We start from the raw sequence: 25,856 nt of genomic DNA, 5'->3' as shown, positions 1-25,856 counted from the left end.
TTTCTGTACAACTGTATTTTACGTACTTTTTACACGCCTCGCGATCGCTAAACTTTCTGGTCGATTGCAAAGTACCTACATAAGTAACTGGCGGTTGTTGTAGGCTCGATTTATCACAGACTTCATTAAAGGGTTTTCACACACCATTCGATCACAGTTCATCGTGCTTCAACTGGACAATGTTCGTTCTATTGCATACAGACGGATCGGACAACCATACGAGATCTTGCAAAGTTGCGGCGTGCATCGAACAAACCGCCAGGACAACCAGCACGTGCATCAAGTTATGAGAATTCAATGCAAAATCCAATTTTCCTGGGATCCATTTCTCAGGTATACGTAAAGCGCCTATAGTTGCTCCCACAACGGATATGAGGTCCTGAAGAAACATATTCAACATTAACAATTCCTTTATTCTAGTTGCTTATGTAAAATTAAGATCTATCGAAATATGTACTTGTAGTACAATATGAAGTAAAGCATCTGGAGAACCACCACCAATGCCAAAACATCGTAGAGTCATTACCATCATTCTCATGAGGAAAGGGGGCGCGAAACATAACCTTCTCTCCCATGGAGAACGCGCGTGCATTGCCTGAATGAAGTATGTTTAAAAATAACAAGAATTCAAATTAAAAGTTGAGAAATTTTTATATATATATATATGTACATACCTGAAGTAGTCCCCAAATACAAAGGAAGCAGTAGATAAAAATACAACAATACCAGCAGCCATCAGGTAAACAGTGAACTGTTGCTGCCATCATAGGTATTGCTCCTAAAATTATAAATGAAATTTGCACCATTACCGTTGCTCGTTCGATAATGTTATTGCGATAGTGATTTCAATAATTACCGAAACTCTGACACAGCCATATGCCTATCATGTCTAATTTTAATAGAGTTCTGTAGAAGATTTCGTTATAATTTAAATTCATAAAGAGATGATAAACGAAGGAGCCGATCCATGGACTAACTGCGCCGATTAAATGGCACCAAGATAAAATTCCTACGAGTGTGCCTTTGGTACTCCATGGAAGAAGTTGCGGAATTGTTACTAACATGTACAAGATAGCAAATCCTGCAACAGAATTTTTCTACGTTAAAATGTATAATTATTAAAAATTAAGTGTAAATGTTAAATTTTAAATAAATGTCTTTAGTTCGTGTAAATATTACGTGAAACTTATTAACCCTATGCAACAGTGTTTGCTTATTATCGCACATATGTGTGACTACTTATATCGGAACATTTAATTAAAAACAATGTTAACGATATTATATTTTTATTATATAAATATAACGAAGTTTTGTGCGTAATAAGATTTTATATGATGCATGAATAAACAGGTATATTTCTCTTTATCGTAGTCTCAGAATTTAATCACTAATTATCTCAACGCTAATGACGTCATTACATGAAGTGTTTCACGTATAAATGAACAATATTATTTTGTTTATTTCTACAATCCCCTTTACGCGTATTATTCTTCGGTTATTAATAAATTCTTCGATATTTGAAATGATTGACGTAACCTGACATTTTTGTATTAAAAGTTTTCTGCATAATACACAATGAATAAATTGATTCCATGAATTGTGAAAAATCAATTGACTTGCTAGAAGTTGACCAGACTGTGCTTCGTTAATATTTCAATTTACGAACTTCTTTATGCATGAAATGTAGATATAAAGAATGTATACATGAAATTACTATTATCGTGTATCGGTATTAAGGATATATCTAGGAAGAATACTGTAAGGCTTCGTTGATCGATCTTCAGTTATCCCGCAATGCGCCGATAGGAATATAATGATTTCTCACATAAGTTGCCCTTGAAATAGCATAGCTCAAGGGTAATCCAGTTTTCTGCTTAATTGAATCACAACTGTTACATCTCTTTTTTTCTTACCACCTTCAGGTAACGGTTTAAGATGATTACATACCGGAAATCGATACATAAAAACTCTCATATCTCCGGATTTAAACAAAAATCCCTTTCACAGCTAGAACATTTCACTTTTACTCGAAGAATATTCTCGTATCAACAGCAGTATCAAATTTACAATGTACACAAACAGTATATACAAATATTTGTTTCTGCTAATTGATACGAACATTCTCAAAAAAAATCTCTGCTTATAACCCCTTGACACATGACTTTTTTTTCCTGACAATGCATCAATCTACTTAACCCCTTGACTTATGATTTTTTTTCCTGAAAATCCATCCAAGCGTCAGTTATTAATATTTGACTACTGTACTAAATAAAAAAAAAACTAATGTATCATAGATTAATTACACATGAATCCTTCTATAAATTAAAACGAAAGTTAGAATTAAAAAAAATTACAAAATTGCAACGTTGTTTGCAAAATTGCAAAACTGTAAAGTTATTTTCACACCAAAGTAATGTTACGAAACCTACTTACAATTCCCAATGTACAATTGATCGTAAGAATCTCGAAAATAAAAAGAATTAAAATTAATCTTCATTACTAAAATAACTGTTTCTATCTCGATCAAAACCGTGCAGCGAGTATGACAGGTTGCCGGAATGCAAGGGGCTAAAAGCAAATTTCTGTTTAAAACAAACAAACAACACTTCCTACCACCGTACAGAGTAATCCACCACGAGTAAAGTTCGTTGAATCACTCCATGGGAACTTACCATGCGTCATGATATTAACTGTCTCATTGTGGATGTAAAACAGACTGGCGAGACATCCTTTGATAGTCATGAGCGGCCTGTAACCGGTTCGTATGTGAGGATTGAACTGCAGGTGCTGTGGCATGTCGCTCCATCGTCGCAGCAGGCGAATCTTATGCTTCTCCTGTCGCGACGAATCCTGGTGCATCCTCCACTGGTCAACGTCTCGATGATTGAACGTGTCCGCGTTGTCCTGGAGCGGAGGGTTTGGCGCCTCCGCATGATGCTCGTCGTCTCGAAGCGACGTCGAGCAACTTGGAATGTTCGTGAAGAATGTTCGAAGCATACGGGTGCACGCACACGCGGGAACAAAAGTGCTCTATCTCCGTGAGCAACTGTCTTTCAGCGTCGGCGACGACGACGGTGGTGTCGTTACTGCGTCACTTTCGTACTCGACGCTCTGCGTCCACCACCATCTGTGGTTCCAGCCTCTCTGACGGTGCCGTTACCACGGAAACCTCATCGATCCTTTTCATTGCCAGAGGGAATGCACCCCTGAAATGCACGCGACTAGTCGGCCGCGGGCTCAGTCGTTGAATTAGCGGAGAAATGTCGGCCAAAGATGCACCCCTATCGATGCACTCTCGCCCAATTCGCAGGACGACGCTGTTTTTAGACTTTCGCGAGGTCGCGGATTTTGTGGCGAGAAACCGAGCCGAGCTGGTTATTTTTAAGATCGAACCATGTGAAAATAGGTTCGTGTAAGATGTTCCGAAGGAGGTCGTTGATACACGGGGAACTTCCTCGTTCTCTCGAAGGGATCCCCCCCAGGAGGAACGTACGGAACAGCGGGTTGTTTGGCCATGAGAGAATCGCGTGTTGTCGGATGCTTTTGTCTCTTAACGAGAAGCATGAATGAGATTTTGGCTTATGTTCAGTAACGTGTTCTTTCGACACGCTATCTGTTTCAGGTAACGAACGATATGTTGGTGGAAATGGAACTTTCGTTTAACGAGAAAGGATATTTTTTTTTTTTCCTAATAAAATATTTCAATGTGACTTTTTTTTTAAGTTTGCTTCAACGTTGAAGAAGTTGCAATTCTACCGCAGCACGGAACGTGTTAATTGGATTCAGTCGCGTGTGGATAATTATGTTGGTCCTCGTACTAGAAACTAAATAACTTTAATAATGAAACGTTTTTTGCTTACTTTTAGAAATATGAAAGTTACTTGGATACGAGTTTGACATTAAAAGTTTCTCGAATCCTGAGATCGATCAAATAAACGAGCAGAATTAATCATAACGTGGATAGAAATAGTAATTGTTTGACAGAAGGTGTAATTAAGGAGGAGATATCTTGATTTCTTCGTTGAATTTCTCTTTAATATTTGACTGTTCTTTCTAGTGTCTTTTGTAGCCGCGAGTTATTTAGGAAATACACTAGCCTTGATATTTATGGAAAAGGTTAATTAAAACAACACGTTACTTTTTCCATTATTTTATTTTATTTATTGGTTGATTCGTTGGCTTTCAATTTTACCATTTCTCTAAAAATTTTATTAATTTTTTTTTACTTTAATAATTTATTTTTTATTTTATAAAAAAAAAATTCATCAAAATACCTGTTAAAACGACATTTCACATTTTCGCATTGTATACGTTCATTTCTCATATTTGCATAGAAATTTTCGCTTCGATGTATTATACGGAGCGTGAACGATAAGCAATACATATTTTTAGCCCGTTCGTTAGATCACACATATTTCGTATGAAAGTACTGATCTTGGTGTAGGGCCAATATTAAACGTGACCTGAATGCTGTGTAAAACGAAAATGACGACGCAATATTCATTGACTCTATATTGTTCTTTAGAGCGATTGCCTTTTCACGTCAAACGTCACTCCGCGATCTTTTATGGTAAACAGGGAAACAAGACCTAACACGGGTAACGCGAATTTCACGCGACCTGCCTCCTGCGGCTGACGCCGTAAAAAATAAGGTCAGACACTCAAATCAATGGACAGTTTCCAACTTGTAAGCTTATATAATTAATTTGTGAATCATAGTATATTCCATATGTTGCGTACGATTGTTTCTATCCTTTGTAACCATCTGGTCTATTAACACTTTATACGTATAGCATGATTGAAAAGACCACACTACTCTTTGTAGTCTGATTAAGATCAAGAGTAACGTCGATTTCAGTTTGTGCCTGGGGTTAGTTAGTTGTTATACAGCGCAAGCGCCACAAAGTAAAACACGTTACCTGCATCGAGTCCTCTCGGTAAGCTGCAACTACCCGGGTAAAATGGGTGCAGTTTTAGTACAGTGTCTATTCTACCGTTTTACCGCGAGAAACGTATCTTTCTTAAATCGCGTGTTAAAGGATCAGAACAGTTATCTTCATCGTGGACAACAGGTAAGTTATACGTATACATTAATACGTTAACTGAGAATCATGCGTAAAGTAATTCAACACATTCATCGTTCAACCCATTTCATTAGTCCTGTTAATTCTATCGATCGTGATTTTCGTTCTTTTATATCACGATTGGCGCAGGTCCAGTCGTATCACGTGGCCTTGTGCATGGGGTAATCACAGTCACATCGAGTTATCGACGTACTCATGGAAGTTCCTTTATGCTAAAGGGTTCAGTGTACCTTCGATGGTTACAAAATGTAGTTCACGGTATACTTTCGTTCTTTTTCTTTTTCTTTTTTATTCATCTTCGTAAATAGCTGTGAATTTCGATAGAAAGTTTCAAATTAAGTGTGTAAATATAGAGTAACAATAAGAATGTGTAATACAGTGATTGAAATAGTTGCAGTACTCGTACAGAGAGTTATGGACGATTGCAGCTGATTTGATTCCTTCTGCAGTAATGAAATGCTACACCCAGAAACAATCTAACTTCATCTCGTTTGATTCAGGAATAGGGGTAAGTTGATTTTAAAATGTGTACCGTCCGAGGTGATGTCCATTTTGTTATTTTTAATTTTCGCGGCTACTGTTACTTATCATACGTAGAACTATCATTCACATGTAAAAACTTTTTACCGATAACGGTATAGTTACCCTCTTGAATATACATACTTGGGTGTGGTGCCACCTACGATGATGTACAGAGGTCATCAACTAGTCGCTGCGAATTTATGTTTACTTCGGTACCTCGTGAACATCATGATTCACGGTATTGTTGGTTAAAATTTCAGTATGTTTTGGAATTTAATAACTCTGGTAAAATGTGGTGTTATGCGAGTATTTACTAATCTAATTTGGGGGCAGGTATGTAAAGTTTTTCTAACAACATAAGTACAGCATGTTAAATGCTTTGTAACGAAGGCTAGATTGTTTTTGTAAGACATATTTCAGACAAAATTATTGATTTTATTATATATCGATGATATATTCATAACAATTCAGCAATATGCGATACTATTTTCACGTATTTCCTGTATAATTTGTTTCTTCTTTGTACCGCTCATAAACGAGGTTATCGAGCATGTACCATACATGCCACAAACATCGTTCAGCTTAGTAGAAATATTTTTTATCGGTATCGATTACCTTATTGTTATTTTATTTCATCTTTATTTTATATTAATACCATATTTTATCGAAATACATGTAGTTCTATTTCAATGCTGTACATTGAAAATTCAATTAAAACATAAAAAATAAGTAGAACGTAAACAATAAATATTTTACTAAACCATTTTTTGATACAATATTAGGATATAATTCTGAATATTGCAAGTTCAAGATAATTTATATAATACATACATATATAACATTTTTATTACACAAATCAAAACGATCGCCTTTTTTAAGTAGATTACAATTGTGTGGAATTTTGTAATTTTTTTTTCTTATTGAAAAAGAAATGTGATGAATCTGTAGTATTTCTCCTAACCTGGTAGCCGGCACAAATCACCTATATATGTATGTGTCTTTTTGTATCTGCCGGAAGTACGTATGTGGGGGATAGTCGGCTAAGTTCGTGCATAGTCGATTTTCTTCGTAGACAGTCGTCCTTACGATTGTACCCGAACATAGCCGAATGCCATTCGCCAATCGCATCGATCCGATGTCCACGTCGTTGTCACACAACAGTGTTGTACGTAGCACATCGTTGCGCTCTTTGGATATTTTCTGTTTGCGAGTATATTTTGGGACCAACCGAGCTTGATATATCCCTCAAATGTAAGTTCTTTCTTTGTAATATTATCGTCTTATGTTAAACTTGGATTATTTAAGATGTCCAGCAAAAATTGTGCATGTGTTGCGTTCACTGGTACTTGATGCTTATCTACCTCCAAGATGGCCGCCGTTTCATGAAAATTCCCTTATGGCGTATGCTTTGCGAATGTCTCTCTACTTGTAAATTTCATTGCTTTCATTTCTTTATGATTACGGAATGTGTACGCATTGTATCTTATTGTAATAAACAATCTATTCTTCAAGAGCGTTAGCGTCTAAACTTGACACATCGTATGAAAAAGTAAGCGTTTCGTTGGCATTGATTTTGCTAGCGAGCGTGCCCACGCGTACCCGTTACCACATTTTCATTTCATTTCATTTCCCTTCTTTTCATTACATCTGTCATCATGCACATCGTATAGTCGTTCTAATCGTCTTCTTTTCGATATTTCTCGTATAACGTGCTATCAAACGGTTTTGGCGGGATTTTCATTTCCCGTTTTCACCTGATAAATAAATCCTCAGGATTTTAAATAGGGTTGCACTATATTCTCGAACTTTCTCAGATTTTCTGACGAATCATAGGTATATTTATTTCGGAGTGGGCTGTTACTCTTGTAGTACTTAGTATGCCTTTACGATGCAACTGCCCACATTTTGCAGAATTTTTTGAGCTGATGTCCACGTCGTTGTCGAAAAACAGTGTCATACCACAAGCATCATCTTCACGTTCCTGGATATCATCCATCTTCGATTTCATTTGGGACCAAGTGAGCCTGTTTCGCCTTCCTAATGTAAGTACACATAGTGAGGTTTCAGTAGAAAGGCTCTGGTTCTAATATCTTTCTGAAGGTTGTGCAATATTGTTACACATACATTACATACATTTATGATCTTTGATCGTACAGTTCTTTGCTTCAATGCTGATTATAATATCATAAATTATGTTCAAAAATCAGCCATGAAGTTTTGTATCAAATGGTAGCTATAGGTCTCCTAGAATTGTTAGTTGGTCTTTTTTTTCTTGCTTAATTTCATTTTGCTGCTCTTTATCTTCAAATTAATTGTAATGCAATATTATAAGAATGTAAATAAAAGTTTTTCATGAAATTAAGTGTTATTTGCATGAATTTATAAAATGGGTTGAAACTAAATGTAATAAAAATTAATTTGTTGTTTAAAAATATAGTTTGATATTTTTATTATTTTTGTTTTATAAACAATATATACACATTTTATATCATATATTCTTCTTGTAAATTATTTAAGACATTTAAAATTACTCATTTTAAACATTTAATATAACATATGCTATTTACTGTATAACTTAGCTACTGTTATTTATTAAAAGTATTTTTAAGGCATGTAATCCAATTCTACTATTCCTGTGTCCAAATAAAAATATTTCCTATAATATATAATATTCACATTAATCACATTCTATTTTGTTAAACAATTTGAAGATTACAAATTTGTAATTGTGCTATAATTGTACTATAATTAGTGTAATGAATCATACTTATGAATCATTATTTTTATATATTCTGTACTATATGAAAAGAAGTAGCAATTGTTGAAAAGAGTAACATGTATAGCAGAGTATAATAACACATAAATGACAGTATTACAGATGTGCATTATTTTTGAAACTTCTATTATAAAGTCTGGAGCTATGTTCTTACAAATACAAAAGTTTTAGTTAGATAAACATTATTTCCACTTTCCTTTTATGCCCTTTGAAAATTTATTTCTAAGTTTCTAATAATGTGGTATTATGTATTTCAGATGCCACGAAGCAGAAGACGTCACCGCACTCGCAGCCATTCAAGGGCACGTTCACACTCAGCAGGCTCTCTGCAATATGAACACAAAAGACGACGTATTGACTATGACAGTCCACAGAGTAAGGGAACCTATAGGTGAGTACTAGAACAAAATCATTTATTCTGCAATACCTCCACCAGTATGGATTTGACTGAGAATCTAGGCAATCAACCTCTTAATTATACATATGCTAAGAAACATGTGACATTACCATTTTCATACAAGTGATCATAAACTGTACCCAGTGTACAGTACTGTTTGACAGTGACCTAGTATGACGCCTACTAAGAGATTATGCGAATCAATCAATAAAAGTATGCATTATAGAGTTGTGTTGTTAAATTATTCATCTATGCTATATTTTGAAACAGAAAATTAGAGCAAAGTGTGTTTACTATTGCAACTAAGATAAAAGAAAAGAGCAACGGTGTTTTTACCGTGGCAGCATGTTTCGAAAAGGGAAGTAAAATCGTTGAGCGGTTTTTATAAGCTTGCGCAAAAAACATTGAGAAACGACCGGGGTGGGGAATAAGTGGAACTACAGCACACGAGACCAATGCCGCGAACGTAGTCTCCCACTCCCGAGGTGCGCTTAGTACGAACAGAGGAGGCGATAGAAATTCTCCATGAGATCTTTATGGGTGTCAGTCGTGGTCGGTGCGTTCGAGCTTCCACATTCCCGCCGGAAAGATCTTGTTGTGAGATCTTCCGAACGTTGTTGAATACCCGAATTGTTGTTGGCTGTCATTGTCTACCTGAAAACGGTTCGGAAAGCATACGTGAGTGCTGATGTGGATTTTATCCGAAATGATTTCGTTGGGAAAAAGTTGCAAACGTGTAAAAGGTATAGATGAGTCCAGGTACATGAGAGGATATATAATTAGCGTTCAAAATGTGTGTCTATAAAGATACACATTTTCGATGTATTTGCACGTAGAACATGGTTCAGTGTTGTTTAAGTTCGCGCGAAATTCGATGTATTTGTAACTGTTGCTTGGAAACACGTAAGCATAGGAATTAGGGAGAGAACTTAGCAAGTTTGCTTATTATGTCTGATCTCGTATGTTTCGTAACTATATCCAGCGTAGATTCCGTGTATCGCTGTGATTGATAAGGGCGTTTCGCAGGGAATAAAAGACTACGAGCTTTTTATCAGCCTCTTGGTCGCTTGTGTGCATCGCAATTTATCGAGCATAAGTCGCGAACAAACGTTCGGTCTGTTTGTTCTTGCGCAAGTGTGTGCATAGCTTTGTTTTACGTGTTTCGGATTGCTACTTGGTGTAAAATTTGTTTTGCGAAGGGATATTGGCTTGGCAAACAAAACACGTGGGTGATTAATGGATTAGTTAAACACTTATCTCTAGAACCGTTTCGTATTCAAATTAAATTATTAAATTGAATTGGTAGAGTGGGTAGAATGATTGAAGGAATTTGTATCAGGAAAGTGATTCGAATGAAATATTCTTGCGTATTTAATTAAAATTTATTTTCTTAGATAATTTAAAGAGTGAATACTTTTTATAATATTATCAAAGCTTTATAGTTTTAGTTTCAGTGTTTCTGAAAGCAAACATCAAGTGAAAGTATTATAGTATAGTTAGTACTACACAATTTTTTATAGAGTATTTACTTTTTATAGCATCAGCAGTTTTCATAGCATTGTTCAAATAAGTGTTCCTCCATCTTAATTATCTTGAGAAGCATATTTGGCATTAGAAAGTGAATTGCTAGAGACAAAAGAAGTTTCCTTCATAAGTAACAATGTAAATTTTGCACTAAAAACATACTTTAATTTGTCCATTATTAACATTTACAAAAAAAATTAGCCCTATTATATTTTTAACAATATACTAAATCTCATGAAATAAACTACCAATAAAAACACGAAAATTTATACATTTTACACAGTGAAATGTAATTTTCACTAAAAAAAAAACTTCATCTCGTACCATACAAGTACCTTTCGAAATATCGATTCTTTCTTGTTTGAACAGTTTATCAGATTTGGAGACGCAAATTACCCGAATAAATTTTCTCGAATCCCTGGCATGTTCAATGCCGTGGAATTTGCACTGAAAATTTAACTTACAAATTATCGATTATTCCGTATCGAATACGCCATGTTTAAAGGTTCGATACTTGTTTGGACGATAGTTTGAACACCGTAGTAGCTATCGTAAAGCGCGAACGCCTCAAAGAAAGAATTCGCGGTCGAATCTCGACGTTGATGTTGATTTAGTTGTGTTGGCTCGTGAACAACGCGGAAAGATTCTTCAGTAAACGTGCCACGACGCAATGACGCGAGGATAAAGGTGTTTTGCAGAAGTCTTAGCTCGCCGAGATCACTTAATTAAAATGCCCTCAGATGGCAATTGCCATTGCTTCTCCGAACTGTTCTAATGTCGGGAAGTCTTATTGAACGGCTGCTAACGGAGATTTTCCTCGGGTATCTTTTATTAATGCAAACCTTGCTTGCATTTATTCCGCATGCCTTCGTTAAATTCATCCAAGGGATAATTATTAGATTTCTTATTGTACGAGAGTTTTTAACCTGCAACCGAGTCACTCGTCAACGAAAAACGCCCTCTATGAGAACAGCCGCGAATCTGGAATCACGAGTCAATAGGTTAAGTATTTTTTGGTTTACAATAGTACAAGGTTTCGTAAATTGGAAATATGAAATATGCCTATATTTTTTTTAAACAAATAAATATACCTAGTTGGTTATGTAAAGTATTATAAAATGCTGTTTTTCATGTTAATTATCGTTGGGTAGTGATAAAATTCTTTTTTGGCAACTTAGAGGTTATTAGAACTTCTTACGTAACTAATATGGTACTGCCAGGTACAGTTATATTTTTTTTCACAATATCTAAAGGAGTTGATGTAATTTTTAATGAACTTTGTGTAATCAGAATACAGCCAGATATATTTATTGCTCTTTATCTTTTAAACTGCGAACTGTGAACAAAGAATATGAACAAATATTTTTTACATTTCGAAAATTTCTTTTTCATTCTTTCAAAGAAGCGAAAGATTTAAAATCCATGTTGTTCGTTATAAAAAAAAAAGAAAGAGAATGCGGAAAATTTTCTTTGTCGTTACCTTTGTGGAATAAAACAGTAAGATTTACGACCTTCTCTAATAATTGTCGAGAAAGTAGCTTGTTATAATGCTTTTTATGACCTAGGCAGAACACTTGCAACGTGCTAGAAAAAAAATTACGGTTTCTCTTTGTATCAACATAAATTACGCGTTATTAATTGCTAGATTCATCATTGTGTAATTTCTGCTATAAAGCGGAAGGATAATTTTTCTCATAATCAAATATCTTCGCTTTCGGAAATTGGACTGCAAATATCGGTAATCTAATCACTTAAACTAACAACGTAATCTCGGTAATCTTGGAAATCTTCTAAATACGCCAGATATTATACACGCATCGCCGACATTTTCTTTTTTTTTTTTTTTGCAGTTGCAATGAATTACGCTGCTTCATTGTTACGCGTGCTATTTTTTTTTTTATAACTGAATGGAAAAACGTATCGTCGTAAATTTTGAAATACGAGCTACAAGTCAATGAGTGATCGTGAAGAGAATATTTTTTACGGAAGAAAAAAATAAATGTGTGTTGTTTACGTGCTTGATTAATCGTGCATTTCGCGCGGCAACGAGACTGTGAAGCACGCAATACGCGAGTTTAGCGATTAATTAAATGTTTAAGCTTCTCCCTCCGTTGCCTTTAAGGTTGCATTTAATGAATAGTGGTAATTTCTCCTTGAAGTTACTTCCTGCTGCTTGCGCGGGTCGATGACTGAACTCAATTGCGTTTGTTTTAAATTATTCAGTTTCGAGATTCCTTCGAAACACCGACGCGTTTCTTGGCGCATTAATGCAATGATAGCAATTTGTATCGGACACTCTTCCGTGATTTCTGATGCTTGATAGTGATAAGTGGTTGAGTGAGATGTCGAGACACGAACAACTGAACGGACAATTTAATAATTAGAGCTAAAAATCTTCTTATTGTTGCTATAAGAATTTGTTAAATTCATAAATTATTTTCTTTGTTTAAATTCATATTTTTTTTTTTTTTTTTTTTTTTGTCGACTGAAAGCTGTTCTTGATTTTTTACCTTTTCCTCAAATGCACGTTGGAGGATGTCGACGAGGCGGGTGGGGGTGGGAATTAATAAAAGATTTGAAATGCTACAATTTATTATAAAACACTGATCTGCTTCAAAGAATAATTTTTTAAAAATAATAACGAATATCTTAACTGGAGAAGAGTATGTAATTCCGAATATCTTCCGCTTTTATATCTCATTTCAGATAAAGTATATCTACCCAACAGGTTTCCTTTCGTCGTAAAAACGAGTCACGAGTTAAACAAAAGTTCATAACAGGAAACACGACTCTTAACTTTTCGGCGCGAATCAGAATTATATTCCGCGACGGAGATTATTCTATCGAGATCACAGTGACGCATTCTCGCAATTGCATGTGTAATCACGAATTACTACGATTACGTTCGTACGAAAGTTCTCTCGCGTGTGATGGTGGTGGGGGCATATGAAAATCCAATTGGTACGCGTAAAATTCACGAAGCTTCTTAATTATCCCCGAGCAGAACCCGAGACCGGTGCTCTCGAGTTAATTGCCTTCGTTACCGGTATATTTAATTACACAGCTGCACACGTTAGCGCGATCGGACGATAATAAAGAAGGCCCGACGGAATCGTTTGTATCCTAGCAAATTAGTCGAGAAAATGATATATAAAAAGACAAAAAAGAAGAAAAAATCTTCGGCTCTGTTTAACCAGTCCGCCATTGTTATAAGCTTATGATTTTGTCCTGGCTTGACTTTAACGAGCACACTTGTGCTCGTTCTGCGCCAATTACGTTTTTGTCCGTCGTTCCTCGATCTTCTTCGGCTTCTCGTCCGTAACATTGCACTTCGTTTTTCGTTTGATTGATTTTGATCCTCTGTAACGCTGTGTCCTCTCGTGTCTATAGTTTTTGTGTTGCAATGTTGTTTCACCGCACGACTGTTCAATATTTATAACTTGTAACTATTGTTAATTGGTATTATTCTCGTTGGAATGTGGATTAATAGCCCTTTGAGGTCGTATGTCTGTTTTTACCCACCAAAGCAATTATATCTCGCCATGGAAAAATATGAAATATAATTTTTGTGTAACATGAAAGCACATATTATTGTGTTAAAAATATACGAGTCACTCAGAAATTAAATTTCATCAAATTTTTTTTATTTATGAAAAGTTGAGCACCAAGCGTGTGCTTTGATACTAAAATTGAGAGAATTTCAAAAAGTGGAGTTGATTATTTTGGCTTCTGAAGGGCTTGCATAAAGTTGAAAAAAATAATAAAATAGAATTATAGAAAAATGATAAAAATAATTTAAAAAATAAGAAAAATAATCTTGGATTATATTATTATTGTTCGTTGGACAAAAATTAATTTCGACCAGCTCAACGCCCTATATCTGAGCTAAATACGACCGCAAAGGGTTAATGACCCTTTGGTGACCAAATTACCTTTCTCTTTTTCAAGAACTTCTCACTTTTCCACGGATCATCGCGTTTGTAATGGACACTAAATTGAGATTAATTTTTATTCGAGTACTCAAACGGGACAGATGTGTTCCATTGGTCGTAAAAGAGATAACGGACTGTATTTTTCTTGCCTGGTAAACAAATCTGAAATTCCGTTACAGAGGTTCAAATTGTGTATTGTCGGATCGTTCTTTTTTTAATTCTCTGCGGAACGGTCTAGATTTACAAGGAGAATCTTAACAACAGATTTAGCGCAGAGAAAACCGATCAAGCTTAGAATCTAGGTATGTAGGTCCTTGTGCTTGTTTATTTTCTCCCGCTTTATTTGCCCATCCACCTGGAGGGTTTGTAAAAAGTTTCGATCAGCCTTGCAATAATAGGGGAATTTCTTGTGAAGGATGGACGTCAGGGTTTAATAAATGAGTACAGGTTTATGAATAAATTGCATGTAGCACAAGCTTGGTTCTTTGGTGTATCTACTTTGTTTAGTATTCCACTGGCAATTATCGTGATTTTTATAGATTATTTTTCGTTTTGTTTGGTTTTTTCATGATTTAGAGGAGTTTCGATGTTTCGAAGTGTGTGACGTATTGGAAAAGTTCGTTGATAATGTATAATGTCGTAAAAAATAGACTGGAATTACTATTTTCGTATTTTTACTTTACTTTTGGCTCTGATTAATTTTTTTATTTTTTTTTTTCTTGCAAAGTTATTCGTATAGGTTATATAATTTATTATAGTTAGAAGATCATTTATTGGAATAATTTTAGCATTTGGCAATGTGTAGAGAATTGTGTTTCAAACAATATCTAAAGAACGATTTGTTAAAGTCATCGAAGAATATCGTTTAGATTGAGAAAGGAAATGCGATAGCAAAATTGATTTTCTCTTTCTCATAAAAGTATCGGGATTACCTTTCACTTGTTTTTAACGGTACCATAAATTTTCATTACAAACATCCGACTGTAACTTCGACAGGACATTAAAGTCTGAAATAGAACATAAAGGAACATGAAATATATTGTGAATCATTCCACATTTCACTGTATGCGTCGAGTCGAAAACAGTTGCAACATTTATTCTCGATATGGATTTATTTGATGATTGTTTCAAGATTTTCATAATTTTTCATATTTTATGTATTTTAGTAAAAACCATTTTAAAGAAGCCTTAGCTTCGTCTAATTTATTAATTTGAAAAATCTTTTCTACGCACATACACGAGATGAACCACATACATAGATCGTAGAACGTACTTTGCCCAACTGGACATACCGTTTTATATAATTAAAGAGTTACCTAATGAATTGATTGCCACTCAACAAGTTCTTCAATATTGCAAAAGCATTGAAACTTTATATAAGTAAAATAATTACATTAATTAAATGTTTTATACAAACGTTTATCTGTAATAACTTTAAATACTAATTTTTTACTTTCACTCATTACCGTCTGATATTTCCATCTTCCTTTGAAAACGAGAAAAAGTTTGAAGTAAACATTAATTTCCTACAAAATAATCTCGAGAAATATTATTCTACGTCGGAATTTACTTCTGGAGGAAACTTCAATCTTTATAATTTCGAACGATGAATATTAAATCGCCCAACAAATATTTTGCATCAGAATTTATATTCAGCAAAAACTTCGTTCGCAATTACCTCGAGTAACGAGCCGCCATTTTGCAGAATATACTTTCTAACGATCTGGATTGGTGCATTTCAATCCTCGATAAAAATACATACGCACGTCAGAATGTCTTTCTTCGATGGTTTCAAACACGAAGGAAAAAAAGAAAGAAACGACAGTAATACCTTCGATTTGACTTATCTTTTATAAGTATGACAATCTTGAAAAGTTGTTTGTCATATATAAGCGGACAGGTTTTTTGACGAGATCAAGGCCTTTTCATGGAGAGGTTCTGTGTAAATCGTCTAACACAAAACAAACTTGTGCCCAGTCAGAGAAAGCTTCTTTGACACGTTTGACCTTCGAGCTTCTTTTCAAAACCGTCGTTTCCTCTTCCTGCTCGTTCCGTTTCGTCTTGTCTCGACTTCTTTTCTTCCTTCAAGGAAAAAAAGTGTGTACTTCTTTCGAGGCTCGTGTTTTGCTCGAACGTCGTTATCTAACGTCTGGCGTGATTTCATGGTTTTCGATCCGTTGTTGTTTTCGTTGGTTGAGCGGCGAAAGTGTTTCGTGGTATTATTTTCACCATAGAAAACACAATGCTTTAAGCTGCGTCTAATTTCGTTTGTAATTTAAACAAAGATAGAAGACTCGATACTACATCACGTTTATACTTTTTTTCGTGTTTTAGAATAGTTACGAGTTCAGTGATTTATCAGTTTTTCTATTAAAAAACGATTTTACGAAAAGGTATTAAAATTCAGAGATTATGGGTAGCAATTGAATTTTACATTTGTTGACCGCGAAACTGTTGTCCAGATATTGTCCTACAAATAGTATTGACATCCATAAACTGCAACAAATCGATTAGTATTTGAACACATTCACTGGATGACTTTGCAATGTCCGTCTCGAGATATAAATAGACGTGTGAATCTTGGAAAGATTGCACTTTCCATGAAACAGAGGGAAATAGGAAGGATCACAACAAAAGTCAATTCTCAGACGTGTGTATATTCTAAAATGTTTCTATCGTGGATACTTAAACATTCGCATTCCTTTAAAAGAAAATCATATTCTCACATTTCTCTCTGATAACGATATGAAAATTCTTCTGAATTATAATACTATGATTCTAAGACCAAGAATTTTTGAACCGTTTTAAAAAAAGAAATATGCAGGAGGTATAATTCTAACACGAAACGAAAAAAGCAAGAAAAAAAAAATCGAGATCACTTAAAATAAACGAAGCATCGTCCTCTTCGATGATGTGTCAGTGAAACGAGGACTACGGGGGTTTAAATATAGTAACCGTAACTGAAAACGTTCTCTCCTCTGGTAAACACGCGCGTGTATAATGCCCGACCAACCGTTTTCGCGTGAGCGCGTTCGAACTTGTCGGGTATTATACACACGGTCTCGATTCCCGAGCAATGTTTTCTTTCTCGAAGCGTATCATCTTCCCCTGTTCGCCCGAATATCGGGACTCTCTACTCTCTACAATTTAGCAAATTTGCTCTTTTGATACAACGGAAGGTTTATGATGATGCATCGATACATCGACAGCTATCACGAAACTGTTCAATTGTAATTCAGGTGACAAGACGGACGGAAGTTAAAGGATGCCGGTCCTCTACGTCGCCCTCGGTTCCTGGATATTAAGGTACAGTATATATTTGAAATGTCCCCATTCAAAGAGAACAAACAAAAGTATTGTAAGGTTAAGTGATTTATTATTACTAGCGTTTTTATAGGCGTCCAAGGCATGGGAAGCACACGAGAACAGCTGTAAATTATGTGTAAATGAATATTTATAGAGAGTGAGCTCTCGCAGTGTGATAAGATCGTGTATGTTAAGCGTTAGGTAGTCGATGGAACTTTCTGTTCGAATACGTATATGCAGAATGCAGATTTTAATAGAGTAGAAGTTTTTACGGAGTTATTTCTACGAAAACGAAAGGTCTTAGGCATCAAATAGTGTGAGAAACAATATATTTTCTACGCTTGTGCTTCAAATTGCTGTGAAAGTTGTGACGGTGTTTTTATGGGTATAGTGAGAGCAACTTTGGTGCTTTTAACATGGTTCTTCCGACGTCTGTGAGTGGTACTCCTCTAAGTGGGAAGTCGTTTTTCTTTTTTTTTTAATTAGAGGTTAATTTTAATTGCTCGAACTAATTTATAAATTTGAAATAACATTTTTTTAAATTAAGGAGGATAATATTCTAGAATTTTAAAAAAGCAACGGAAATAAGTGGAGTGTCGAGTTTTTGTGAAGTTACATGTTTGTAAACATGACCTATTCAGATCAAAGTCATAACTAAATTCATTAAATCAGTAGAGTTGTTCATTTCGCAATGAGTTCGCATAAGTTCTTCGCTTATTCAAGATTTATTTTTCAAATTTATCATTATTTCCAATACTTGAAAAATTGAACGACTCCATTCAAAGTAGTCAATAATTCACCTCCTCGATCTCTTCAATTCCATCCGTCTCAAAATGACTAAAACGACCATCGATCATCTCATCCCAGATATTAATGCATCCGCCACTCAGAAAATGTAAAAAAAGCCTTCACAACAAGCACGATCCAGTCTTCCAAATTTCCAAAAATATCATTAAGAACTACACTCAGAAGCTTCACTTGTAATCGATCCAACCCACGTCACCCAGCACTCAACCAGCAAAATCATCTCCATTTTAACCTTGCTCAGGAAGGAGAAAGAGCGGAAAAAAACAATAAATCGCAACTACCACGCACGCGACGCGACGCGACGGTTAAAAAGTCGCCAGTGGGGATCGAAAAAGAACTTGTTTGTTTCCTGCGACGATCCTTTTTTTGGCACGAACAACCGCGTGGTAAGTTTGGTGGGAGGCGGCGTTGCGGCTAAAGGGCGGCCTTTGCGCATAATCCTATGACCTCTTTAGCGCGAAGATCCTTCGAAAAGGATACACTGGATGCGCTATCAATTCCATCTTCCCCGTCGGCGTTTCCAAGCATTCTTGGCTAAGTTCCAACGCACGAACCAGCAGAAACTGAGGCACAGAGCTCCATCTACGACTTTTCGTCGATCCTTATTGGCGTGGCATCGTTTGGTCGCGATGCTTCGGGCCGCGCACGTCTTCCTTCCTTCCTCTTCCGTACGCTCGTCACAGAGTGATTTACATCGAGCCTAACTTCCCCAACGGACAGAGAGAGAAAAGAACCATCAGTGTCTTATTTTCATTCTCCTTCGCCACAACGGTGTTATTCGGAAATTATTTCGAGTAGAGACGGCAACGTCGGACGACGGTCATTTCGACGAGATCGTTCTACGTCTCTTTCTCATTGGTGGAAAGTAAACGTTGAACGGTTACACGGATACCCACCAAGATTTGTTTGTGGTTCGTATTTGCAGCTGGTGTAGTATATGCTCGCCTAGAGTTTCAAACGGACTAGCACGGAAATGTGCGTTGCATGTGCGTATGTAATTCGAAAGATACGAAGGGAAATAGAATTTTTTTAGTAGTTTCTTTCTCTTTTTCGAGTTAATTTTTAAGTTCGTGTTTCGGTGTACGGTATGTTGTTCGTCGTTCGAAGGTTAGGATATTAAGACTGATGTCCAATTACAAATCTTGATAACTTCCTTTGGAATGAGTCATCGGTAGTCGCGAATTTTCGTGCCTTTTTCGTCTTACAGTGCTTCTTTGTTGCGCGACTAGTAATAAAAATTCTTATCTAGTATTTATCGTAAGAGAACAATGTTACGAGTTTAACGATAAAACTCGATAGAAGTGACGAATAACTGGAGGTATAATGCGTTTCATAACTTGGAATAACCGATTGAAGTTTGAATAGAAGCAACGTTGCCGGCTAGAAAACTGCCAATGAATATGCTGCTGCGTTGCTCACACGTAGCTTTTAGCAAGTTTAAGAAGGTTTTACAGTTTTGAAGCGCAGCGTGTAGTGGCGAACTATATAGCGAGCTGAGAGCGTTTAACCTTGAAATTGGGATTTCTGACGCGGTCTGCTCGATCAAGACGTTGCAGAAGACGTCAGCGAAATACTCTTAAGTGAAATGGTCTATTTGAAGCCGGACAGCTTAAGTAGGTCAACTCACTGTTGCTCTGAAATGCTTCTTGTACGTTTACGTTTTGTGTAGCACGCAGGCTGTGCCTGATTCTCAGTCAGTTCCATTTTAAATCAAATATATATCTTATATTTCAAGTAGTCCCTTTCGATGATAAGCTTCATCGTTCCACTTCTTTTATACATTACTTCATTTCTGTGTATCAACCCCTTAACGTTCATGCTCGTGTCTTACATGTGCACAACTGATCCTTGAAGGAGGGCAATTTTGTTTAATTATTTTCTTTCACTTTCCGTATTGCTCTATCCTTTCTATCTTATGGTAAACATGCAAGTTACAGCATTACACATAAATGGGAAACTTATTTCCATGCGCTTAGGAAATAATTAAAAAAATATAAAATTGAGAAGAATATTAGCGTTAAGGGGTTAATGGATTCGCCAACCAATAACCATGAGTTAAACGAACATACGTTAATAAACGTAAGTTACACAAGTGTATTCTTTGTGATATGTATGAATACATCATAAAAATTGCAGAGAATTAATTTCCTATTGATAAGATTGAGAAAATTATCGTCCAATGTGATAATCTTCTTCCAAGATTTTTATCTCTGCCTTTTTCCCAAGATAATTAAGTGCGATTGGTTATTGTAGCGCTCTACATTGTAATCACGCTGCTGAACGTAATCAGAGGATTAGCGTAATTCGTATGATTGTATCATGGTCTAGAAAGATACCGAACAACGAAGCTTTGTTAATTATCTTAATTGCTGACTTTAAACTGTTACTTGATACTTATCGCTAATGGCGGTGTCTCATAAATTATTGAACTAGTTAATCCGTTTTAATTCATTATACGAGATATAACCGGCAAATTAATCTAGCAAACTTTTATTCAGGAAGATCAAGATATTTTTTGTTTTGTTTTCTAAATTACTATTTCAAATAAAGAATCTTCGTGCAAACGAAATAAAAGTCGCGTTTCGATCAGATACAAATATTATTCGCGATATTTGTTACATTCTAATAAATATGCAGTTTCAATGTTGAACTACTTGGAAACACGATCCTCTAATTGTTTCGAGCAGTGTGAGTCAGAAGATCTCCTTTCTCCTTTTTTTTTGTCATCGGTTCATAGGCGTAGTAAAGTGAAAGTGAGATTATTTTCAACAATTGTAAACCGGGAGTTTCTAATTCCAGTTTCCACGGGTATATTCATTGTGAAATTAATAACGAGCCAGAAATTTTGTAGATTTCAGAAAATTTTTTCAGCAAAATACAGTTTCTGAAATTCAAATAAATATTCTAAACGTTGAAAACGCCTTTACTTTCACTGTTACATCCATGGTTCACTCATAAATATGAAACAAAACCGAAGAGAAAATCTTGCAATTATCTAATATCTGATCTTCCTTCGCCATGTTGTATTTCTAGAAACACGATGAAGTTTATCATTTATCTTACTGAATACCTAATTAATGTATAGAGATGAATACATTTGCGTTGAACTGCAATTAAAATTTCAAATAACATGATCAGTTCAGTAAGAAGATCTACTAAGCCTAATCAATAGATCCTTTCATTCCAATCATCACCATATAACGACTACTACTTTAAATCACCCACAAAATTAACCTCTCAATAATCTGAATAAAAAAAAAACCATCAAATTAGCCTTATCTGTTTCCCTCAATTATCCCATCCACCGGAATCGTCCCGATTCTCGGCAAATTGTCCTTACGTCCGATCTAACACCGTTAATTCCATCGATACGCTCATTCACGAACAATTTCTCGCGGCGTCGACACGCAAGGGAAATGTCTACTGTCGTGTACCGCGATCCGGTGTCGATAAATCTTAATAATTGTTGGCACTTTCAGCGGAGAACGCGTGCTGAGGTCGCGTCAGCACGACCGCGGAACCAGCCAGGAGAGACGTTACAAGCGGAGCCATCGTCGATCACCGACCAGCGGGCGACAACAGCACGGGCACCGCGATCGCGATCGTGATCGTCTGGCGCATCCGACTTCGTCCCGGCGTGCAAGGATCTATCGTCACCATGCCTCGTCGTCGGCTAGCCAGGATCGACACAGGCATCGTTCGCCGTCCTCCAGAAGTCAGGTGAGTCTAGAGATGTCAACCACTGATCTAAAACAGAAAAAGAAAAATAAAACAACTTCGTTGCATTCTGACCGAAGCATCTTGTTTCACGTGCTATATTTTAAACACCTTGAAAAAATGTCGAGAGTGAGATCGTAGAATATTATTATCCGCGGCTAACTTGACTCCTAGCACTTAAGAGGAAAGGATCGTTTCGTTTGGATTTTTCACCCTCTTGTCCTTTAACACCACCCTGGTTCCTTTTAAGTATCGTGCACATTGGCAGGTACTGTGGTACTCTATCGCGGTCATTCTTTAATTTTTTTCAATTTTTTTTTTTTTTTTTTATTAGCGATCAGAATACATTCTGACTTGGGTACTGTTTTCGGTATCTCTTAAAGCGTGATGAGAACTCGTCCATTGACGAGTTAACCATCAATTATGTCTGCTAGCCATTGTCAATTTTTTTATTTAGCTTTATGCTGATGAATTATCGGGAACTATCGATATTACGTATTTCAGGAATTTTTAGTTGTATACCGTTTGAAAGTTTCCAAAGATCGAGAGATTGAAACTTTGCGATACACTTAAGTTTGAAATTTCTGGTAACTAGGATCGTTACGTGACACACGGTAATCGGTGTGTTAATACTATTCACGGGTGGTCTTTCACGCGAAGGGTTGGACCGGTTGCGCGTAACTCTCACGGTTTCTCTCCCCTCATCCTTGGGCGAATTTTCAAAGTTACATCGTGTGCCGGATATAGAACGTGTGGTGAATCATCCCCCGCGTGTTAAACGAGCCGCTCCAAGACACTCTCTCACGCCCTCCGCCGATCGTTTCTTCCTATAAGCATCGGTATCCTTCTCGAAAAGCAAGGATATCCGCGTTTCGCGCGTCTCGTTCTCGATGGATCGCGGTGTGACGGCGATATAAATAACATCCTGTTGGCCAGCACGACGAAGAAGCAAAGAGAAAAGCCGGGGGAGAAGAATCGATCGAAGAGCAAAGAAGAGAGAAGAGGTGGGAATGAAGTGGGAAGAAATAGAAGAAAAGACGAACGTGTGTGTGTGTGTGACGGTAGTAGAAGAAGAAGAAGAAGAGGATCGGTGGTACGCGAGGCATACGGGAATCAGTCTCTGGAGAAGGCCGCGACGCAACTAACGGCCGACGACGACCAGCGTGTACCCCGGAGCAAATGCCGATGATTCTTCTTTCTTAGCCAGCGTCGGCTATTTTCGACCGGTGACTATTTTCGAGGGGGACTCGTCACGCGGTTTCGCCGCGGTTTTAGTGCGAGTTTGCGCCAGATGGCCAGCGCAACACCGTCGTCCTCCGCATCGTCGTCGGAAAACGCGCCGGCAGGGAAGAAGCCGGTTCGCCGGAAGCTGAGAAGACACGCGTGCGACATAACAGTTCTTCCTCTTCTTCTTCTTCCCTCGTTGTTCATCCGGTATTAAAGGAGAAGTTTGTGAGAACTGACGGGAAAGAACAGCACAGAAAACACGATGATTCTATACTGAAGAGGCGCGTGTTTTGAGATGCAGTGTTTGGATGATCCGGGGGAAAAAGTCTGCTGCGCACGTCTCTATCGAGAGTTAGAATTCAGAGAAGATCTAACTGTTTAAGGTGATCGAAATTCTCGAAATCTCACGGAGAGCCACCGCGGAGGAGAGATCATCCGAGCGCGGGCTGTGACCCAGAATCGATCACAACCTGGATTTAGAAATACGCGTTGTTCTTGGCAAGATGCGCCCGTGAGAGCGGCGCGAGAACGAGCCCCGCGCGTTATCCTGAGATTCGTGAACGTCTCGGCTGGTAAACCCCGCGCGGAAGTAAAGTGGGAGACAAAGACGATACTCTGGTCATCCTGGATCATCCTGGAGGCTGGTGTGTGCGCGGTGGAGACGTTGGTTTGGCTGACGTTGGTCCACCATCCGCTTCCTCCACGTCGTCGTCGTCGTCGACGATGGCAGGCCAAGACGTGAACTTGTTGATGCCGGGTAACCAGATGTCATGGTGGCCCAGGCAAGGCTGGGAGTCTTGGGTGCAGCAGCGTGGCAATAACAACGTGGTCGAGCCGATCAGGGAATTGGAAGTGAAGCTCGACGTGACGCCAGAATCGAACGCAACATCGACTTCCGAGGTAGCGAACGAACGAAACTGATGCTTGCCGTACGGATCAATCCTCGTGGATCCTTGGAGTGCTTGATGATAACAGAGGTGTGAACGCGTCGTTGCAACCGCGCTTCTTTCTTTCTGTGCTACCCTTTTATCTCCAAACAGTCTCTCACCACGATTCTGTTTTTATTCTCTTTTTTTTTTTTTTTTTTGTTCGACGATCCTTTGAAATTTTCGTCTGGGTGTCTTTCTCGTTGTCCAAGTAGATATCTCTGTTGGAACCTGTTGTATATTGTCGAAAGAAGAAAAGAAAGAAAGTTTAGAAACGGTGTGTTTTACATGTTTCTCTTGAAGGAAAAGGTACAATGTCGTTGACAAATATCAGGATAAAAGCCAGCTAATCCTGAACTTACCCTATAACACGCGAATCGCCTACGCATGTACTTGTTTCCGTTGGCCCATTGCCATTCGCAACAGCAACGGTGACACGAAACGAGCCAATGGAGCAGCCACTAAGCAAGCAAGTAAGCGCTAGTTAGCTAGGCTACTCTAGCGTTAACATTTTAAACGCACCTCACCAGACGACTAGCTTTTCGCTGCTGCTGCTGCTGGCTCCTCGCGTTAGCCAGCTCTTCTCTCTCTTCTTACCGAGAGAGAGAGAGAGAAGAAACGATTCGTGGCGCACGCGTTTTAACGCTTCTTGGTTATATTTGGCAGGTTCGTGGTCTCGCGAGACCACGATAAACCACGCCACATCCAGCGTTTTAGAAACACACTGATTTTCCTCCTCCTCTTCGTTTCGTTTCAAACGTCGTTTTCTCCTATAGTATTCCATGGAACACAGCCACTGACTAGCCTTGTTTAACGCGTCGAGAGAAACTGAGCTTTTCGCTGCTTCTCCTTTTTTATCTGTCTAGATAAGTATTGGGATAACGATTGAGAATTTGTACGAAGAGAAGGAGAGACACGCGGTTCAAAGTACGAATACATTTTGCACGAACCTCCTCTCTTATACCCAACCACGTCATCAATTGCACATAAGTTTTCTTCGTCTCTTACTGGTGCATGGTTAAAATTATGCTTTCGATACTGTTCGAGCTTCGAGAACACGCTAACGCGATCTTATCCGCTACCTTGGAATTGTTCAAAATGATACGACATCTGAAATGTTCCGTAAGTTTCTCACTCTTCGAGACGTACGGTTTCACACTGCGGACGTTTTCAGAGAAGAGGGGTTAAACGGAGGTATTTTCGAGTTCGATTGATCCGGTTGTTGTTTTGTTGCCGCGCGTCTGAATTGCGGTTTTTTTTCCGCGGAAACGGGAGTGCGATATTATACGAGGGCGGGAAAAACTGTTTTCTCTGTCGCGCCGGGGGTATTTCTTGTGAAATAACGCGAACCTAATCCTAACCTAACCTCGTGGGCGTGAGAGCCGAACAATGACTGCGACGTTATTTTCTAGCGCCGCGTATTTATACCGCCATTTTGTGGAGAACTTGCGACAATCTCGATATCTTCGAATCCGCGGCCTTGAAGACAAAAGACCGGACTTTATTAATAGTAGAACTCCCCACCGATATTCCGACGAATACTCTTAGCCATTTTCATGTATGAAGTATACAGGGTGGTCGTTTCGTTTTTGATTGCAATTTTGAAAATATTTTAGAAATATTAATAAAATATTTTGG

At 37.5% G+C, this 25,856-nt stretch overlaps 2 protein-coding genes across 4 annotated transcripts in view; one reads left to right on the top strand and one right to left on the bottom strand.

The window, feature by feature from the left end:
* Nucleotides 1–45: 45 nt before the first annotated feature.
* Nucleotides 46–3,111, bottom strand: LOC108577651 (progestin and adipoQ receptor family member 4). 2 transcript variants are annotated; one of them, XM_017940830.1, is made up of 5 exons: nt 2,673–3,111; nt 857–1,081; nt 675–778; nt 458–595; nt 46–379 (listed from the first exon to the last, which is right to left on the bottom strand). In XM_017940830.1, the coding sequence occupies exons 1-5, from the start codon at nt 2,995–2,997 to the stop codon at nt 152–154; spliced, it is 1,020 nt and encodes a 339-aa protein (XP_017796319.1). In that variant the 5' UTR covers nt 2,998–3,111; the 3' UTR covers nt 46–151. The 2 variants fall into 2 exon arrangements, with proteins under 2 accessions (XP_017796319.1, XP_017796320.1); XM_017940831.1 differs by having other exon boundaries at nt 527–595.
* Nucleotides 3,112–5,891: 2,780 nt separating this feature from the next.
* LOC108577660 (serine/threonine-protein kinase Doa) overlaps nt 5,892–25,856 on the top strand; it is a 32,700-nt gene continuing 12,735 nt past the window's right edge. Inside the window, exons 1-3 of one of the 2 annotated variants that reach the window (XM_017940843.1) lie at nt 5,892–5,939; nt 8,640–8,773; nt 21,828–22,068. In XM_017940843.1, coding sequence (XP_017796332.1) covers nt 5,907–5,939; nt 8,640–8,773; nt 21,828–22,068 — 408 coding nt within the window. In that variant the 5' untranslated portion in view covers nt 5,892–5,906. Of the gene's footprint in view, nt 5,940–8,639; nt 8,774–21,827; nt 22,069–23,894; nt 24,192–25,856 lie in introns of those variants that run through there. The other variant, XM_017940842.1, reaches the window with a different exon arrangement.

This window comes from Habropoda laboriosa, unplaced genomic scaffold, assembly GCF_001263275.1.
Source record: "Habropoda laboriosa isolate 0110345459 unplaced genomic scaffold, ASM126327v1 scaffold718, whole genome shotgun sequence".
Lineage (NCBI taxonomy): Eukaryota > Metazoa > Arthropoda > Insecta > Hymenoptera > Apidae > Habropoda > Habropoda laboriosa.
Note: the sequence above shows the minus strand (reverse complement) of the source record. Positions and strands in the feature narration are given on the sequence as shown.